The following is a 21,577-nucleotide window of genomic DNA, read 5'->3' as shown; positions in this document are numbered from 1 at the left end:
TTTGACAATCTAGACCTAGGAGTACCAATTATCATTAATGATGATTAATGAATAGACATTTGATTGATTGTGACTCATTGTCTAAATTATTATATTAGAGTTTAGATTATAATAGATCAAGACTAGATTCTAGTACTAGATCTACTAGCCATACTCATACTATGAGTATAGTCAGTATAGTCTATAGAGATCTAGATAATTTAGAATCGAGATCTTGTGTATGTATATAATATATGTAGGTCTATATGGCATAATTTGGCATTAACTATAGAGTATAGTAAGTATGGCTGTGCCTGTGCATATAGACTAGACTTTACTTTAGATGTAGTAGTATTTTACTATTTAAATTTACTAGAGAAGAGAATTTACTATTTATCTAGTTAATTTAGACTGACATCTGGAGTCTAGGCCTAGACTAATTACTAATTAGATCTACTACTCTATAGTATTGCTAATATCTAGACCTGGTATTCCAATTAACAATTCTAATTACCAGATCAAGTGCAATGAGGTTGTTTGATCCCAAAATATAATTATTCCCAATCCTGGCAATGGTGACTAAAATTTAGTTAACTTAAGCCCTCGCCTCTCTCTCGCCTTTCAGCCTTTCTTTTATTTTTCCATGAATTGACGAGCCCCGTAATGTAATCTTATGCGCAGTAGCGTCGGGCGTTTTTTTAAGCTGTATATTCTGAATTAGCCTTAACATTATACAATTATGAAGACAATAAGGGAATAAAAATAGTATAGACAGGGCTAACATTGTTTTGACTACGAGCCTTCTTGAGGCTAGAAAATTTATCAGTGAAATAATTTTTACAAAACACTCACCGTCATGTAACGTTCCAAGGTACTGTGGGGTTTTCATAATGCATATCACGGCCAATGTCAAAAATATGACCTTTGACCTACTTAGCATTTTCTCAAAATAAAAAGGAACTGCCGATCGAATTCGGAAACCTTTTTGCAGAAAGATTGTTATTATTATTACTTACAATATAACAACTACCTTATTTTAATGAGTTAATTATTTATTAAGTTTGAATGAGCTCGAGAAATGGTGTTGAGTACCCCAAAAGCTATGACGTCACGACGCGTGACGGCGTAGCGGTTGCCAATGACGGGCTGTTTCTAAAAATAACTCAAGTTGTCGCGGGTAGGCCTATAGTCCCTCCCTCCCTCTAGATCTCAATCTACATTGATTGCATCTAGATAGATGTGGTTGGTCACTATCCCTTTTTGGTTAAGAGAAATAAATAAATATTAAGTTAGTCAAAATAAGTCAGACATTTTGTTATTTCACAACAGATATAGTCGTCTAATTCGAGGCCAAAGCCAGTGGATTTATGCAATTATAACACATATTCTGATGACGTAGTGCACACGGAAGTTTTTTTTTTTTTTTTTTTTTTAAACCATTAGTTAGTATATCTTCTGCTGATCAGTTGTTAAAAGTTGTTTTGATCCCACACTGAAAGATGTATACCCACAGGCCACAACGCAATCATCAGGACTTTTAAAAGATTTCCAACAGAAATAATCTTTTTTTGAAGTAACGTCTGTATTAGACTCTATATAAGATAAGATAATAATATATTTGGGAAAATGTAATAAACAAGTCAAGTAATGCACACTGGAGCGAATCACACTCGACAGTCAACAGTCTCAGTGAGTCTGAGTACTGAGTATTACAGCGGCTAGGCAACTGGTTCACAAAACATATGTGATTTGTGATGTTTTAACTGTCCAATAGACTAGAAGATTTGTATTTAACTTCAAACACTCATCTATCCTGGAGTCTATTGGACTCTTAGGGCACCAAGAAGTCTGGAGACATGGTTTGAAACCACCAACTCATGAAAACATAAAAATGATTAAGAAGTTCCCGGTTGGAAGACTCAAAATAAAGCAGTGAGATTCAATCATTCATAACTAACGAATATCCACATTTGACTAGAGTAACACCCTTAGTAAAATCACTAATTTTAGAAAGTCTTCAGGAGAGAAGACTCAAAAGTAAAGTAGCAAATATATAGAGTAGTTTATGCTATTCGGACACCTATAGGCCCAAACTTGAAAGTTTGGCTTTGACAGCGCATTATTTTACAATGGTTCGACATAGAAAAGAAAATGAAGTATCAAAATCTTCTTTACTTTAAGGAGAATAAGGATGACTACTTATATTTGTACCCCTAACATATATTTGTTATTATATTTAAGGTCAAAGAGGCTGTGTGTTTTCATTTAATTCGGACAAATTTGACCCACATTATATGATTCCGGACACCATTATTTATTTCGGACAGTCTCTATATTTAGGCTTCAATAAACTCAGATTTTAATTCTTTACTAACATTAACTAAATTTTAAGATCCCCAGGCATAAACCAACACATTAAATCATTAAGATGATAGCACTAGGGAAGAAGAAGCATTTGTACAAATTTGTCCAGTTTCTTAATGTTTTCTTGAGTTCAGGGGTCCCAAACAGAGGATGCATATTCTATTATGGCCTAACCAAGGTTAAATAACATTTTAGTTAGACAACATAGAAGACATAGTAGTACAAGAAAATGGAATCCAAAAACTATTAGCCAACACCAAACCAAATAAAGCGTCTGGACCTGATGGTATTCCAGCTAGATTACTCAAAGAACCAAGCAATTAGCTAGCCCCAGTGTTCAAAATACTCTTTCAGGCATTGCTTAACCAGGGCAGAGTACCAAAGGACTGGAAAGAAGCTAATGTCACCCCCCTATCTAAAAAAGGAGAAAAATCTGACCCAGGAATCTACAGACCAGCATCACATGTAAAATCCTAGAACACATAATATGTAGCAACATCATAAACCACTTAGACAAACATAATGTCCTCACCCCATACCAACATGGCTTTAGGAAATATAGATCATGTGAAACACAACTAATAGGACTAATTGATGACTTTTCAAAAGGTTTAGATAATAGTGAACAAATAGATGCTATTTTACTAGATTTTTCTAAGGCTTTTGACAAAGTTCACCACCATAGTTTGCTTAAAAAATTAAAAGGTTTCGGCATTAATGGTCCATTGCATCAGTGGATTAAAGATTTTCTGATAGGGAGAGAACAAACTGTAATAATAAATGGCTCTAAATCAACACCCATAACAGTAAACTCAGGTGTACCTCAAGGAACTGTCTTAGGTCCACTACTTTTCTTAATTTACATAAATGATTTACCAAATTGCAGTACCTCAGGAACAAAAGTCAGATTATTTGCAGACAATTGCATAATATATAGAACAATAAAAACAACACACGACACAGATATTTTACAAAGAGAATTAGATGAATTACAGAAATGGGAATCAAATTGGAGCATGTCTTTCCACCCAGAAAAATGTCAGTTGTTAAGAGTAACAAAAAAACTAAAACAAATTAATTCCACTTATCTTATTCATGGCAAACCAGTAACACAGACTAAAAATGCAAAATACCTAGGTGTTATAATAAAAGAAAAACTGTCATGGAATCCACATATTGATGAAACTATAAAAAAATCAAACAAAGCATTAGGGTTTATTAAAAGAAATTTCTATAAATCAAATAAGAACATAAAAGTAAAATGTTATTTAACCTTGGTTAGGCCAATAATAGAATATGCATCCTCCGTTTGGGAACCCTCAACTCAACATTAAGAAACTGGAACAGACACAAAATAGAGCAGTGAGATTCACAACAAACATTCACACTTAACTAGAGTAACACCTTTAGTAAAATCACTAAATTTAGAAAGCCTTCAGGACAGAAGACTCAAAAGTAAAGTAGCAATTATACATAAAACACTGAACCATAATCTTCAAATACAAAAACAAAATTTAATAAAATACTCTGAAAGACACAAAGATAAAGGCACATTTCTTGTCCCATATGCTAGGACAAATTTGTACAAATACTCCTTCTTCCTTAGTGCTATAAGAGCATGGAATGGGTTGCCTGAGCTAGCCAGGCAGAATTTAGGTCATTGGTTAATATGCATGACTAAATGCATGATGCGTAGGACATAATCATCTTCTTTTTTGAAGTAACGTCTGTATTATATAAGATAAAGATAAGTTCCTGATGCTTCCTTTTTCCAGTTAAAAAATACAACTGAAAATAACTATTTAATAATTAATAAACATTAATTGTTGACATATTTTTTACATCATCTAACTTATGTGTATAGCATAGTGTTTTATACAACTTTTACATAATCATTTACATGTCTAAAAATGAAAAAGTTATTGTGAGAAGTATTTTTAGGATTCCATCTAATTTAAAGCTTTAAAAAAAAAACAACTAAACTTATGTTGCTAATGTTAAATGTTTTTGGTGGTCAAAGTTGTTTGGACTTGTTTGTATATAACTTATTGCTTCATTATGTGGTTCTTGGTTAAAAATGATTGGCTCAATATAATAATTAACTGTTTTCAGACTCTGAGGGGGGTCAAAGTTCTACATTAGTTATTCAATACATTTCATATCAATCTCGTGAACACTGGCCTACATAGATAACAAAACATTTATTAAGGTTAATGTCAGTACTTTATTTTCATTAAAATAATTTGATCTAGAAACCAACAAACATCAACAAAAAGACCTACCATTACAGTTACATACAGTTATAAATATACTCTATACATTATTTTTTCAACATTTCTTTTTTTTTTTTTTTTTTCTTAACAGGGATAGCTCATAATGGCATCAGAAGAAATTATTCAGCTTATGGGATGTGTGATCAGATGGACATGCCCTGGTGTGAAAGATGAACAATCCGGCAGTGGTGTTGTGTTGATCCCACAGGAAGGGCTCATTCTTGGTCAAGGCTCTTTACTGGCTAGCTTGTGTTTCTCAAATAAAGCTCTGGCTTCCAGAATTTATAAAGGAGAATTTATTGGTAAAGAGTTTTTGGACAGCGTTAAATTTGAAATCATGCTTGACAGCAGGTGGAACAAAGCCTCATCTAACAAAAGACGCGCAAAGGAGAAAGTGTTTGAGCCTGAGCCTTTTCTATCATCAGATAGTGTGTCTAGCTCATTTCCTAGAATATATTCTTGCCAGTGTTTAGCAGCTTATAGGAATGCTGCATTTCACTCTGTTATGTGTAAGGTGATGCCAGCAGAGTCTTGGACTTTTGAGTCTGATATTGCAGGAGAAACAGAAGGAGCCACTGTTGAAAATAAAAAAGTAGCTAAAGAGAATATAGAAGAAAATAAAATTACATACCATTTACTGAGCTACTTTTTAATATTTAAAATGGAGCCTATCACATTGGTGGATACACATTTACTAACTTGCTTTAAAGATCTGGAAGAAAAAAAAGTTAATCAGCCATTGTGTTCTATAGGAGATGCTGCAGAGATAGTCGCCACACCATTTGGTAGCCAGAATCCTTCTGTGTTTTTTAATAGTTACAGTCGAGGCATCATCAGTAATGTCCAAGGTTGTTGGATTGTCACTGATGCTCGATGCATCCCAGGTTCTGAAGGTGGGCCTCTGTTCATAATGAAACAAGATGGATCAAGGTTGGTATATTTGTCTCGTGGCAGCTTAGGTCTGTAAATTAAGGGCTCTCATTAAATAAAAGTTGTAAAAGTTTAAGCATAGTGGTTAACTATGTCATAGCCTAACCTTTTGGAAGGCTTGGCTACTCAGCCTCTAAACTCATGGGTTTGAGTTCCAATGGAATGGGCCAAGCTGAGTCCATCCAGATGCAATGGTAATTTCATTTTACATCTGTTTAGGAATGAAGATAAACTGAGTTGTTGTACTAGTTATCAAATCTTTTTAAACTGTTGAGTAGAGAAATGTGAAGTCTACTAGGCATGCTCAGGGAGTTTAATGATTGTTTGTAAAAAAAAAAAGATTCAAAGAATGAATGGAACATATTTTGATATTTTGTTTTCATATTTTTTGGGAATGTAATTATATAGTGTTAAAATATGTGAGAATAATACAATTCTAATATTTAGTTGAGATATTAGAAAGAAAATATTTCTAGCATTTTGGTGAAATATTTAACAGGACTATAAATCAAATTTTGTAAATATTTAAAACAGGAATATAATTCTTTATATTTTTGTAAAAATATTTAACAGTAATATAATTTTTAATATCTATAGATATAACAGGAGTATATTTCTAATATTTTAGATATTTAACAGGAATATAATTCTAATATTTTTTTTAGATATTTAACAGGTATGGTGGTAGCATCTTTATGTTGGAAGAACAAAGAGTGGGTTGGTTTTTCATTAGCTTGTAGCTTAAAGAGCATCCTCTCGCACTTAGTAATGCAGACATCCAAAATGAACACGAAGTTGCAGAAGTTAGTTAATGTCAAGGCCTTAGATGAGAAAATTAGTTCAAGTACACTCCTGAAATACTCAGGTAAATTGATAGTCTTTAAAATGATTGTATCTGAAATGATGGCCTTGAAATTATTGTGTCATTTTATAACATTTGTCTAAATAATATTTTTTGCTTATGTAAAGTGTTAGAAAATAAATTATAATTTTTGTTTTTCAATGAATGAAAAAATTGGTCAAGTCAATTGAAGTCAAGCGTTGTCCAAAATTAGGAAGATAAAATAATAGGAGAGGGTTAGAGCACACTAGGTAGGCAACAATAGAACACTAGGCTAAGGGGCTTCTAATGTACCTTTTTTTTTATTCTGTCTCAATAGGTAATGCAAACACCAATATCAATATAAAACATAAATCCAAATGATCAAATAAATAGTGAAAAATCACAGATATAAACAAATTATTAATTCAATACATTGATACGGTAGCTCGACTGTCAGTATCAACTAATCTGATCTGCGACAATGAACCTCAATATCTCCCTTTGTCTTTCCTTTATAGTTTTTTTTTTAAAGACTTTTGCAGAAAAAAATGTAATGCTTTCATCTGAATATTCTTTTCTGCCTTATTTCTGTCTTATTTACATAACAACTGGTCATGATCCTGACTTGAAGCTTCGCAGGACTTCTAAAACATAATTTTTGTCTTGCCTGACAGACTTTGTTTACTAGAATGAAAGTGCAGTAGAGCATGACTCTAACTTGAATCTGAATTGGGAGTAACCTGTAATGTAATCAATTAATTATTACTTTTTTTTTTAGTTACTTCATAGAGCAATAAATAAAATGGATTTTATCCTACTGATACAATCTACTAATATATTTGCTAGCAACATAATGTATTTTATTCTCTTTTATCAATTAAAACAATTCATTTTTACAAGCTTAAAGTAGTATGTTTATAGTGTGGGATAGATGACTTAATCTAAGTGTTCCATATTGCAAACAATGGGCCTAACTCGTGTATATAATGTGTGATAGATAACTTTTAAGTGTACTATATTGCAAGAAATAGGCCTAACACTTTCATCACTGACCCACTACTGGTGGATTCTAGTAAAAATGTGACATAATGTGTGTTTGTTGAGGTTACATAACCAAGTAGTAGTTACTTTGTAACATGAAAAACTATGTCTTCAATAACACATGGAGGTAAATGACCTTATTTTAAATATGTTTTGGAAACATTCATCATTTTTCCTTTGCGTTCCTTGTGGAACCTAGGGCCTCAGTAAAAACACACCTCTCTCCACGGTCTCGTGCTAGTTTTTTAATGGCTTCCCAGCTCTTTCCCGTTCTCTCAGCTTCTATCTAGTATACTGTGTCGCCACGTTCTTTATAGTCTTCCCTTGAGGGTTCCACTCTAAGGCCTGAAAACATTGCTAATTAATAATTGTGATTTTAATTAAAAAAAAAAGTTCCTTATTGAAATAAAGTTCTTGCAATTATTTTGCTTGCGTGCTATTATCCTATCTTCCTGAACTATCTTAGTAAATCTCTATCTTGTAGATAGTCTACTGCCTGTTGCAGCCTGTACAGTTTTAGTCAGAGTTGGCGCTACATGGGGATCTGGTGTCGTTGTGAACAAAGCTCTTGGAATCATTCTGACCTGCTCCCATGTGATCAAAGACTCACAACATCACATAGGTAGTACAGCTTATACTTTGCTATTCATAGAAACACTGGCAGCACATCGATTCAATATGAGGCATACGTTTGCCCTTGTGCCAGATAGTTTAGCGCCTTATGTGAGATACTGGAGTGGCAATGTTGAAATGAAGTTAATAGAATAATATTAATGTAAGAAAAGATCTAAAAATAAAAAACTACAACATCAGCTTCCAGTTGAGAGAAATTAAATATTCTTCTTAAATCTGTCAGTTTGTTATCAATTAATTTTGAATATTTTTTTTTCTTTTATTATTCAAAAATTGATAGACATTATGTATAATATTTTTCTTTATATAAAAATGAAGCACCAATAGTAATTGTAGAAAAAGTGTAGAAATAAATTTTAAGAACAAAAAAAAAAGTTTAGCAATCATTGGTAGATATAAAATAATGATTAATGCAAACCATTGTTTGTATATTTGCACTGAACTATGTAACTGAACACAGTGACTACTACATTTAAATTGGATATTAACTGACTCACATAATTTAAATAAAAAATATTTTACTTTTGTCTTTTAATATTCAATTCAATTCAATATTTTATTTGATTTTTAAATTTCAGTTTCTGTAAAAACTATTCAAGACTCAACAGAATATAAAGCCCAAGTTCTTTATAGTCATAAAGACCATCCTCACGGGCCTTTTGATATTGCAGTTCTTTTGTGCCCTGAGGCAACATCAAGCATTGTTGATGTTGGAGTTCCACCTATACGACCGCCAAAATTAGGTCAGTCTGACATAATTACTATCACCAATAGAAACAAAGATTTACTGCTGCAGGTGTAAACGACTGTATAGAAAATACGAAAACCATGCATATATGTAACCCTGCCGGACCAAGCTAAACAAAGGACATTTGGGCCACGAGGCCTTCATCAGCTACAAAACAAAAAAAAGACAAACAATTAACACAAAATAGGCTCAAGTTAACTTATCTGTCCGATGTTGTTCTCTATCGAGGCAGAAAAAAAATGAGCTACGCTGGTGTAAAAACACAGGAAATCAGAAGGGGGAGGAGATGTCAGGCAAAGGTGAATGGGAAAAGGGGGTAGTGTTAGTGCCCATCGAATATTAAATAAAAGTGTGCTGGTTGTTGATGTTGTTGAAATTGTTCTTTTTTATGAACTGTAGTTTGATGACTTCAGTGATATGAAAAGATTCTGTCTTGTGTATCTTTTATCAGGGGAGAGAGTAGTTGTGTCTGGACATGCTTTGTTTAGTTCTGACCTTCAGCTACTGCCTTCAGTGACTTCAGGAGTCATATCCAAACTTATAGATATCCATGGGCACTTATGCATGGTTCAGGTGAATAAGTAAATTTTATAGTTGTAGAAAATATATATATATAGGATAAATAGATTTGCAGAGTATTAACCTTTATGTTCAGTGGATGACAGTTTTTTTAAAATTTAGTTTCACTTACTCTTGAACTTCAACCTACAACCTAATTGTTTGATTCTTCTGTTCTCTAGACTACATGTGCTGTGCATGCTGGGACCAGTGGTGGCCCTTTGTTAAGTCAAAATGGAGCTCTCCTAGGCATTGTGGTATGTAACACTGTGTAAGTTGGACTCTTTTGATTTAGAACTTGGGGATAATTTGCTTTCCATTAGCTTTTAGTTATAACCTAGTGAACCATTTTCTATGCCTGGAGTGGTGAACATAACACAATTATGGATGGTTTTCTTGGTCCAGCAGTATGTGCGCTGGACTGTCGTTCAGAATTCTTGATGGTCCTGGCTCATACCCTGCCTGCTGCCATCTTGTCGTCCTGCGGGAGGTTTGGCATATGAAGTAGATTATCTTCAACTCTGATGGAACATCTGAAACATGTAAAACGTTTTTTTTACAAACATTTGGTTGTTTAAGTCAAACTATAAAAAGGTCTAAATACACCAGGGAACAAAAATCTCTTCCCCCTTCCTTTTTTTTTAGACTTTTAAGTCACACACATGAAGGCATTTTTTTTTTTGTTTTTTTTGCTGAATAATAATAATAATAATAATAAAGTTATTTTGAAAGTGTGTCTTTAACCACTGCATGATGCTCTGTCTACAGTTACAAATATACTCTAGGCATATATTTTAATTCATTCGTGCTAGTTGGATATTGTTCAACCCTACTGCAGTGCTAAGCTTTACCAATCTCTCTGGCTAAGAGCAGTTTGAAAGTTTATTTATTTGACTAGTGTCAGTGAATTACATTGCTCATGACTGTCTGTAAAATTTAGGAGTGTTAATACAATAAACAATAAAAACTGGAATAAGAGGAAAATAAGAACATGTAAAACAGGTTTATCCAAATCAAGATAGATACAGATAGGTATAAAAAAAAATAATATCTAGTTGAGTACAATATATTCTCTCCTATTAGTTTTAATTGGTAAGTCTATTGTTACAGCTTTCTATTCTATTTCTATTTCAATAGCTCTGTAGAAACTATCATAGATTCTCTCCAAGTCTAGGTGTTCCTGGGTTCAGCTGTAATTACAACAAACACTGAACAACTTGAAACACAGAAACTTTATTATACTTTGTGGCACATATCACACGCTAGTCTCTTCTTGTCTAAAAATGAACACACTTCCTGTCATTTGCGCATATGTTCTAATTGACATATATCTGTAAAAATAGATTATACATATATACAGATTATACATATTTACAGACATTCATCTGTGACATCTATGTTTTTTTTGTAATACACTTTCATCTTACCTCTTTGTTGTTTCAGTGACAAGGGAAGTAATTCTAGTTATCCTCATCTCAACATGAGCATACCTGCTTACAGCTTGTTGCCTGCCCTTAATAGCTACATTGGAACACAAGGTGAGTATTTAACACAGGCATGTTCCACTGTCATCTTACTGACCTCCTAGATCATACAGCTCAACACTTTGTCATAAGAGGCTGTTTTTTTTTTTGTGTTAATACAAACTGTATCTACAGTCACTGTTTATAAGTCACAATCTTTTTTTTTTCCTCTAGATCCTTCAGTGTTCTCATCTTTTCTGATCAAAGATAAAGTGGTGAGAAAACTTTGGGCTTTGGAGAATACCACATTAGGTGAGACTTGTATCAGATAGTACATTTGTATTTGTTACCTGGCTTATTGTTTTAACTCTTTTTCTCCTAATTGACGATAACACTGGTGATTTGACTTCGTTAAATTTAATTAATATTTCATTTTATAAACTTTACTTTGTATATATTAAAAAAAGCATGCATTTCCCTTTAATTCTTTACCAAATTAAACATTTTCTGATAACAAACGAAAGCCTTATTGAAGTTTAATCATAACAGGGTAGTGAAATACAAATGAGCAAAATTAATAGTTCCGTCAGAACGTGGAAAATAATTACGGAGAAAAAAGAGTTAAATCAATAACAACAGACTATTGGGGGATGTGTTGAAACAATTGTTGTTGCAGCTACACAAGTACAAACTCTGTTATTCAAAATCTGCAATGGATTAAAAATATTCATGTGCAAATCCTCTAAATTTTTTATCAGAATTTCAACCGCCTAGTGTACAAACTTTGAAATCAACCTTCTTAGAAGTTTGTTTTTATTGGTGAGACCAAATTGCTCTCCCTTAATTCAGTGATGATTTCTTGATTTGTAGTCATTGCATTAAATGAGATTTCTCCTACAACTTAATTGATGATTAGTTTTAAAGAAGCCATGAATAGGTTGCTATCCAAATAAGAACTGAACTCTTCTAATTATGTGATGGCAAAGAGACTTTGGATGTGAGGATAGATGAATCAGCCATTTAAATAAATGTAAAATATTTTAGGACCAATTAAACTGCATGGTTGTTAAGTGGTAAATTTCTTGACTTTCGAATCGAGGGAGTCTCGGGCTTGAATCTTTTGAATTTTGGGACAGGGATAGTAAAGGCAGTTGGTAGTTGTGCTACCCACAACACCCTTGTTAACTGTCTGATATAGAAACATTGCATTAAATGAATGATATTTCTCTTACAACTTAATTGATGTTTAGTTTTAAAGTAGCCATGAATAGGTTGCACTCCAAACAAGAACTGAACTGTTTTCATTATGGGATTACAAAGGGACTTTTGATGTGAGGATAGATGAATCAGATGAATTAAACTGCATGGTTGTTAAGTGGTAAATTTCTTGACTTTCGAATCGAGGGAGTCTTGGGCTTGAATCTTTTGATTTTTGGGACAGGGATAGTAAAGGCAGTTGGTAGTTGTTCTAGCCACAACACCCTTGTTAACTGTCTGCCATAGAAACAGATGACCTATAATCATCTGCCCTGTAGATCACAAGGTCTGAAAGTTGCACTTTACTTATTAACTCTTTCTCTCCATAATTATTCACCACATTCTGGTGGAATCAATGCTGGTATCGTCAGTTAGGAGAGAAAGAGTTAAACTAATAATAATCTATATTATGATAATAATTAGAAGAGGTAGTAATTAAAATTTATTATTATTTTATCTTCTTAATACAATGTAATAAGGGCATTCTTTGCTCTTTAGTTGTTGTTTTTATATAAATGTGCTTAATTTTTTTAAATTTTCTTTTCAGAAAATTTCAGCCAATGTAGTAAAAGCAAATTGTGAAACCTACAAAATGTGACAGAAAAAAGAATAGAGCTAATTCTATCTCTGTTAAATGGTGTGAACTTTTAACAGGAACGGACCAGGTTTGGTTTTCATCAATGAAGTCCACTTGATAATAAAGTTGGAAAGTGAAAGGCCTCTACATTGATCACTTACTGCAATGAAGGCTACGGCACTGGACAAATAAAATGTCTTCTTCAGTTGCTCACATTGATCAGACTATAACCTTAGTTGACTTGATAAAACATATCTCTTTAATCTCTTCAGAATTATGTTAATGTCTCTTTGACATGAATGATCAGAATTGAGTTAACAAAACTCTTTGACTTGAATGATACTTCAGAACTGAAGCTGACAAATCTCTTCAACATGAATGATACTTCAGAACTGAAGCTGACAAATTGCTGACATGAATGATACTTCAGAACTGAAGCTGACAAATCTCTTCAACATGAATGATACTTCAGAACTGAAGCTGACAAATTGCTGACATGAATGATACTTCATAACTGAAGACATGAATGATACTTTAGAACTGAAGCTGATTAATCTCTTCAACATGAATGATTTTTCAGAACTGAAGCTAACAAATCTTCTCAACATGAATGATACAGGTACTTCAGAACTGAAGCTGACAAACTGACAAATCTCTTCAACATGAATGATACTTCAGAATTGAAGCTGACAAATCTCCTCAACATGAATGATACCAGTACTTCAGAACTGAAGCTGACAAATCTCCTCAACATGAATGATACCAGTACTTCAGAACTGAAGCTGACAAATCTCCTCAACATGAATGATACCAGTACTTCAGAACTGAAGCTGACAAATCTCCTCAACATGAATGATACTTCAGAACTGAAGCTGACAAATCTCCTCAACATGAATGATACTTCAGAACTGAAGCTGACAAATCTCCTCAACATGAATGATACCAGTACTTCAGAACTGAAGCTGACAAATCTCTTCAACATGAATGATACTTCATAGCTGAAGGAGGGTGTAATGTAACTGTGACAAGGCAAGTGATTGTAAGGGATTTTACATAACACACACAGCTAGTGTGTACAAATCATACTGTGTCACATCTCTCTTCTTTAAAAAGAAAAATTAAATTTATCAGTGCGAACAATGAAACATTTCAATCAAGTCAAATACATTTAGTCAATCATAAATCCAGTCATGTCAGCTGTGGCTTTATGTCTAACATAGTTGGTGATCATGTGATTATTTGGACTTTGTTGTCTGGTAGTTCCTAGGAGTCTAGAAAGTTGTAAGTGTTGTCATATCTATTGGCTTTCTCAGTAAACATTCTGATGTGTTTATTCTGCAGACCTGATTTCCATTCGTTATAATATCTTGGCTAAGAATGTTTGGAAACTACAATCCTTGGTTTTCACTTACTATCAAGTTGCATTCTGATTGCTGCTCTGTTTAGTGAATGATGATTCTTAAATCCTTTCCTCTTGTAATACTGGCCCTCTGAATCAAAGTGTTTCTTCACAACCATAGGTTTAGTTTTGTCCTCACTTCACTGTAATTGATTTCTGCATAGACTTTCCAATGAGTAGTTGTGCTGGTGTGACCTAATAGTGGGTCTTAAGATCTGTTACTTTATGGTCTCTAATTATATTTCCAATGCCACAAATCCTAGCCCCTAGGTATATGATTTAATTATGAAGACAAATGATGGACATCACCGAGTCCCATGTAAACAAAACTACAAAGGATTTTAATTACAAAAAAAAAAAAAAGAAAATTAAAAAAAAAAAAGAATCCATCTACATACACCAATATGAAAGATTAAATGATCATAAAGTAAACCCACAAGGTGATCCAAATCAATTTTACTCAAAACCACTTATAAAAATACCAGGACTAAATACTTAACTCATCACCAACTTATAAGACTAACATTAACAACTAAATCTACTTAGCTTTGTATAGAAACCTATATCTCCAGTACTTTGGTACACTCCAGAGTTTATTCTGAGCCCATCCCCCCACCCCGAAAACAAGAAAAAAAAAGTCAACTTAGTTCACACTATAAAGTAACATCTAATGATCTGCTCAAAACTCAAGAGAAAGTGGCACTGGACCATGCTAAGCGGCGGTTCTCAACCTATTTAGCTCGATGACCCTCATTTTTTAATTTTTTTTACAATTCTCCACATTGCGGCACCCCCAACTGTAAATTATTTTCGCTCATAAGCTAAAGTAGCTGTTAATGATTTAATTTAATAATCATAATGTTGACCTTCTTCAGTCATAACGACAATGGTTCATCTCCTAGAACACTTTTTCAAGTGACAGTGAAGCTCTATTTTAGAGAGACATCCGTCCAGGTTAAAGGTGGCTTTCTCTTTGGTGGTCATCATCATCATCAAACTCCATTTGAGTGAGGGCTTGAGAGGCTTAAATCCTCTCTTGTAAAAGCTCTGGACAGAAACCCTGATGTCTTGTGTAGTGTATAAATGTTGCCATACTGGTCGAGAATTTTTGGTTTCCCAGACCTGTCGAGACGGAGATCAGCAAGTCTGGGGCAGTCAAACAGAATATGAGGCACGGTTTCCTCTTCTTCTCCGCAACGGGGGCACCGTGAATCAAAATTTGGTCATAGCCGCGAGAAATATGAGCCAACAGGACAATGGCCTGTCCTGCACTGTGCTATAATAGCTTGCTCAGGCCTGGACAGCCTCTACCACGGGGAAGTGCGGTCAGGGCGCCTCATGCGCTCCCAAACTCCACAGGCTTTTTGGGACTTGTCGCAGCACTCAAACCACTTTTCCATTTCTGTTTTTTGAATTATAGCCAGGGCTTGATGAAAGCTTACAGCCTGTTCAGTGGGTCTAATTTGCCCTCCCTGGTAGGCCAAAGAGTCTGCAATTGTGTTGCCAGTCACACCTATGTGACTCGGTACCCACTGCATTATAACAGGGGTGCCATAATGTTCTTTAATGTTATGTGAAGCCATGATGACAGTGTTGATATTGGGGGGCCATGGTCTGGGGCTTTGCAAAGCCTGTAGTCAGTGACCACAACAATCTGTGTTGCCCTCAAATGTCCCTCGCTGAGTTGAGAGTCAATGACTTTTAAGGCTTCACAGACTGCCATGGTCTCCGCCTCAAAACTGCAAACACTACCACATGGTCCAAAGATTTTGACTGAGTAAGAGCCAGGAAAGTCGATGTAGGCTCCATAGCCTGCTCTTCCAGAATCTATTGATGCCGACCCATCAGTGTATGCAAAAATAGCACTGGGCTTGAAGGTATTAACTCTTTCTCTCCTAACTGACGATACCAACGTTGATTCCACCAGAATATGGTAAATAATTATGGAGAGAAAGAGTTAATGGTCTCCAGAGCTAGGATTTGAAGGTCGTTAGATGAACGACTTTGCTTAGTGGCATTAGGGTCTACTAGTTTCAAGTGTATGTCTGGGGTCGTTGGGCGACACCAAGAGGGAAGGGGATGATAGCGTTGAATGTTTTGTCGGTTGCTGGAGAGGCCAGCTTCATCAGATAGTCTAGTGGCATGATGCATAAAAGACTGCATCTGGATACGTCTTCTGCATCTCCAACCATCCACTAGTTTTCTAGCTGGGAGGTATTCATCCAGCCTTATATACCGCTCATAGCAGGTCAGTACTGACCTTTCCCTCCTAAGGTTTAGTGGACCTATATTAGCCATTATTTCAGCCGCATTTACTGGACTACATAGTAGGACATTCTAGTTTCCTATTCGACTTCACCATAGTAGTCCACTGAAAATGTTTTCTTCAAATCTTGTGTTCACATTTTGGATTTTACTTTTTAAAGGCAGAACCACATGCATCTTAAATCTTAATCACGTGATCTGTACACACACAACTTGATGTGTGGATGAGTGGCAAAGTCCACTTGGCTGCCTATCATTGGGGCTTGAGTTCTAATCCGGACTCGAGAAGAGTTATGTTTTCTGAGTGCCTTAAGGCAGCACTGAAACCTTCTCCCAGATACTCCTCCTCCCACTGCTCCAAGAGATTCAACCATAGTGCACAATAATTGTGTATCCTCCCAATGGTCCAAGAAAGAGATTCGACCATAGCGCACAATAAATGTGTATCTCCTTCTTCGTGAATATTGAGTCTTATAAACCTCCCGGCCTTGTTGGCATAGCCACATTCCCAGCCAACCTATCTTTTGTTTGTTATCTGCAACAGCTAATTGTTCTTGTAACAAAAGCTCACCTGCTGTTGGAATCTTGGTTGATCAAAGTAAAAAGAAGCCATTGCTAGATCTGGAAATCTTGTACTTGTATTCTAACACATGTCATAGGACAGTCTATTACAAGTGACAACAAATCAAGTTTTTGTCAGGGAAGGCATATTTGGAAATCTACATAGTATGGAATATGTATGTTGTTTCACTGTTAATAATATACACAATACTAGTGTTACACTGGGTGTTAAGCATTGTTAGCATGTAGATGTCTTACGATTGATCACTAGCAGTGTGTTGCCTGATTGTTTTTTTTTCTACAAAATTTAACCATTCAAGACTTCTTCCTCACCTAGTATTAGTTCATGGCATCATGTAGAACCGCAAACAGATAAAAGTAATTGCTATTTTAAAAGGAGAGCAAATGTATGAGACTATCTCATTGGATGGATTGTCCAGCACTATGCTAACAAAATAAATGTTAGGATTCATTTTCTCCCCCCACAATGACTAAATTTACAAAAGTCAATAAACTGCATTTTTTCTGAATCAATTTAATATATCACTACCTTTTCAATTGATGCAAATGTATTCTACTTTCTTATGATCATTTTTGGAATCAACCAGTCCTGCAATTGTGATGAACTGTTCAGTACTTTCCAGATAAGGTTTCTCCTTGAAAGGGTTCTGCTGGCGCCATGTCTTGACTGGGACTCTTGGTAAAGACTGCAGCTTTAATTAAAGGACATGATCAACATTCTCTTTTGCCTCTTTTCAGGGAGATGTTTCACTGGTTCTAAACTCTTCTTTCCTCCTATTTATTCCATCAGTAAGTTAACTGCTTCTTGGTATTTATTTGTATTTACTGAGTTCTATTTATGTGCTTTCATTAGAGCCCTAGAGGCTTATCTGGTTTATAGTTTCTTTTTTCACAAGTTATGAACATAAGCAAAAAAATGTAGATCAGATCTATAGCTTTAGCATGCTATTGTAGTATCTGTAAGAATTGTTATACCAAGTCAACCATTCAGTCAAAGAAGTAGTAAAGCATCAAGGAAGGTGTGAACTTTTAGAGTAGCTGTGACAAGGATAAAGGATGACTTTGACATGGAGCCTAATGGTGAAAGTAATTAGGGCAAGTGATGGTCTGAGGATAGTCTAAGATCAACAATCACAAAGGATGCTAACAAATATACCAACAATTTATAAAGCAGATTCCAATGATAAAAAAAAATAATTTTAAAAAGCTGAACACTTGTTTTTTAAATGTTCAATTGTGTTTACTTTTATCTTCATACACAACTTGTCAGACCCTGCCCATGCTAAGTAATGTTAAAATCCTTATTTATTTTTTGGTGACCAGTATTTTATATCAACCAGAGACTACACATTATAACAGTGAAAAAAACAAAGTTTGTTTTACATTAGACCAAGAGTAATGTAATGCTTCTGACCATGACTTCAATGATGATGATCCTATGGAACAAAATAAAAAAAATCACTTACCTGTTCAAAAGTGATTTGACTGCATTATCAAGTTTTTATATTCTTATTAGCCAGATTTTGTCATAGATTATTGTTAAATTTGATTTTTAGATTGTATTAATGTTGAATGATTAATTTGTTTTCCTAATGTAATGAATACAAACAAATAAACTCAACAGAAAAAAAACTGAAAATAATTTTTAATAAGATGTTCTTTTTTTTTTTTCCATGTGTGGCTACTTTTAAAATATTTGCACTAAGAAATTAAGAATAAATTAAGTGTCATTTCAAACATTGAGACAGATAAACAATGCAAAATGAAAATATCCCTGTAAAAGGAAGATACAATTCATCATACAAATATGCTAAAAGGAATTTAAAAAATATTTTTTGTAATGGGGAGAACAAAGACTGTAATGTATCAAATTCAAAACACATTTAATCCTGACTCAAACAAAGTGCAGTCTAGTCTTAGTTCCATGATCAGGGTTATAGGTTTTGTTATAGAATACTTTAGTTGAATTGTTAGTCTTGTTTTGAAGTTCAGTGGAGCGTCAGGTTTGATGGTCCTAAGATTCTCTAGCCTCGTTCTTACAACTCATTCAAGTAATGAATGTCAACCAAGTTAACAACTCATTTCAAAGTATCAGTTAGACCTACACAATTTCCACATTTTTTAACATTTTGAGAAATGAGGGGACCATTTGACAGGTTGGAAAAAAACAATTTTCCTGACCTCCTTGAGAGTATTTAACTGTTTTCAGTCACTTGTATCAAGTTTAACTTTGAAATATTGGCATCCAACATAGAGTCAATAGTTAAGTTCCAATCTAGCACAGCCATTTAACAATTCAAGCATCCAACATATTTAATGACTATATATATAAAACATTCACTGAGCTATATACAGAGAGAGAGGCAATCCAGATATTCACATAATTCTTTGAATTGAGCTAATGACCTGTGTATACTTAGTAAGAACTATGCTTACAATGATTATATTATTCTTATTAAGTGCAGTTCATTTAAACTATCTTTAAGTTCTAGAGAAGTAATACTTAAACTAATTTTGTTACAGAACAATTAAATCCATTCAATTAAATCTATATATAAAGACAAAATTGTCCTGGGTTTTGTAAGTGAAAGCTGATAAAAATCTCCCCCAATTCTTACAGTCCATAAGGGGTGTCGTGTGAGTTACACAACCAATATATGTCAAACACTTTTTACAGTTTCCTGGGAAGACTCATGGCTGTTGAGATCATTTTCTCCTTAGAAGTCCAATGAAAAACCTATGATCTCTGCCTCTCCACATATAGAGCTCAGTGACTACAATAAAAACAAGTTTGAAAAAAAATTTACAATGTTTAAATTTTACAAAAATGTCATCACAAATATTAAGATCAGAAGTAAAATACAATGTTTAAAATGTTGAACTCAGTTGATTTCAGGGGGAAACAAATGTTTTGATTTACCAGCAGCATTAGTTTGATGTCAACAGCTGCCATGTACAAATGCAGACACAATAGTGTTTTCATTGACTACATTTCAAGTGGCACTTCCTGCAACACACCAGTGCATGTAGAAACAAAGTATTTAAATATTGTAAAATAATTAAGATATTCTTGTTCATTCTACATTGAAAGGTAAATGTTGATTATAGTTTGATATGGTACACTATACAGTCATGGATAGTTTGATATGGAACACTATACAGTTATTCAACTGGAGATGTCAGTCTGTACTGTAAAGGTGAAAGACCAATAGAACAAGAGTGTTTCCCTTAGGGGATAGAATATTGTAGTTGTAAGACCAACAGCAGATGTGTCTCTGGGGTGATTTACTAACAACAGATGTGTCAATGAAGGGATAGACCAACAACATATGTGTCACTACCATATGGTTATATACTATGGACTGATGTGTCAATGATTGGAGGCGTGGTGGCTGAGTGGTAAAGCGCTTAGTTTCCAAACAGAGGTCCAGGGTTCGAATCCTGGTGAAGACCGTGATTTTTTTTGCAGTATCTTAAGGCGCCTCTGAGCCCATCCAACTCTAATGGGTACCTGACATTAGTTGGAGAAAAGTAAAGGCAGTTGGTCATTGTGCTGGCCCCTTTACACCCTCGTTAATCATAGGCCACAGAAACAAATGACCTTTAAATTATCTGCCCTTTAGATCACAAGGTCTTAAAGAGGAACTTAACTGATGTGTCAATGAAGAGATAGACCAACAACAGATGTGTCACTACCATATGGTTATACTATGGACTGATGTGCCACTTAGCTGATTTACTAACAACAAATGTGTCAATGAAGGGACAGATGTGTCACAAACAGCAGCCATTGAACTTCCAGATCCACTGTAAAAGTGTCATTGGGATGATTAACTGTAGATGTGCTTGACATAGATGTGATACACCATCAGAAAACATGTATAACTGAAATGTAACAGACCAATATGTGTGGGTATGTCATTGATATGATAGTCAAAGTGTATGTCCTAGAGGTTATACACTGTAGATGTGTGTGTTATTGGGACGATGTGGGGTAAAAAAAAAAAAGGTCAATAGTAAATGTAAATCTATCAATATAATGTCTATTTAACTCGGATGTGATAGTTTAACAACATTGTTAATACTTCTTATAACAGAGATGTCAGATTAAAAATCACTAGATTAAAAATCACAATAATTAGTTCATACAAATTTACCATGAGAATGGGAGGAGAATCATAACACTAACAAGACCAAAAAAGGGGAGGGGGGGGATTGCAAAAAAATATATTTAAAGACAAAGATTCTATTACAACACACCTACAGGGATTAAATATTTTGTCTGAGCTGGTAGCTGTACAAACTGGCGATAACCAGTTGAAACAAAGTGTGTTTATATCATTAGATAGAACTGAATCTATCCTTAATACTTATGTGGTCAATTAGTACAACAGAATGGCTACAATTGTTTACCAGTATTTCTTTATTGCAAAAGTAATTTCAAACATAACATCCAGCATACTGCAATAGTAAAATAAAATAGGAATCACTACAGCAATAGTAAAAAGATAAAATATATATATACTGCGTTTGCAAGAAAAATAATCAATTAATCAATAAAATACAGAGCAATGTTAGGTGATTGAACAAGAATGTGGTTGGGAACATTTTTTGTTTTCTAAAGAATGTGGTTGGGAACATTTTTTGTTTTCTAAAGAATGTGGTTGGGAAAATTTTTTGCTTTC

The 21,577-nt window shown here is 34.2% G+C and overlaps 2 protein-coding genes across 6 annotated transcripts in view; one reads left to right on the top strand and one right to left on the bottom strand.

Moving 5' to 3' along the window:
- The window catches only part of LOC106050773 (serine-rich adhesin for platelets-like), a 29,255-nt gene extending 28,262 nt beyond the window's left edge, over positions 1–993 (bottom strand). Inside the window, exon 1 of one of the 2 annotated variants that reach the window (XM_013205811.2) lies at positions 832–993. The gene's annotated coding sequence lies outside the window, so the exon portion shown is untranslated. Of the gene's footprint in view, positions 1–493; positions 780–831 lie in introns of those variants that run through there. The other variant, XM_013205810.2, reaches the window with a different exon arrangement.
- A 212-nt stretch (positions 994–1,205) lies between these two features.
- On the top strand, positions 1,206–14,434 carry LOC106050777 (peroxisomal leader peptide-processing protease-like). Of its 4 annotated transcripts, none has more exons than XM_013205817.2 (10): positions 1,206–1,552; positions 4,708–5,546; positions 6,212–6,411; positions 7,895–8,032; positions 8,622–8,786; positions 9,243–9,364; positions 9,532–9,620; positions 10,793–10,887; positions 11,047–11,124; positions 12,617–14,434. In XM_013205817.2, exons 2-10 carry the CDS (start codon positions 4,720–4,722, stop codon positions 12,649–12,651), a joined length of 1,749 nt encoding a protein of 582 aa, XP_013061271.2. In that variant the 5' UTR covers positions 1,206–1,552; positions 4,708–4,719; the 3' UTR covers positions 12,652–14,434. The 4 variants fall into 4 exon arrangements, 3 of the variants coding, with proteins under 3 accessions (XP_013061271.2, XP_055900601.1, XP_055900602.1); XM_056044626.1 differs by having other exon boundaries at positions 1,206–1,911; XM_056044627.1 differs by lacking the exon at positions 1,206–1,552 and adding an exon at positions 2,448–2,952.
- Positions 14,435–21,577: the final 7,143 nt, after the last annotated feature.

This window comes from Biomphalaria glabrata, chromosome 10 (genome assembly GCF_947242115.1).
Source record: "Biomphalaria glabrata chromosome 10, xgBioGlab47.1, whole genome shotgun sequence".
Lineage (NCBI taxonomy): Eukaryota > Metazoa > Mollusca > Gastropoda > Planorbidae > Biomphalaria > Biomphalaria glabrata.
This window is presented reverse-complemented; position numbering and strand designations above follow the sequence as displayed.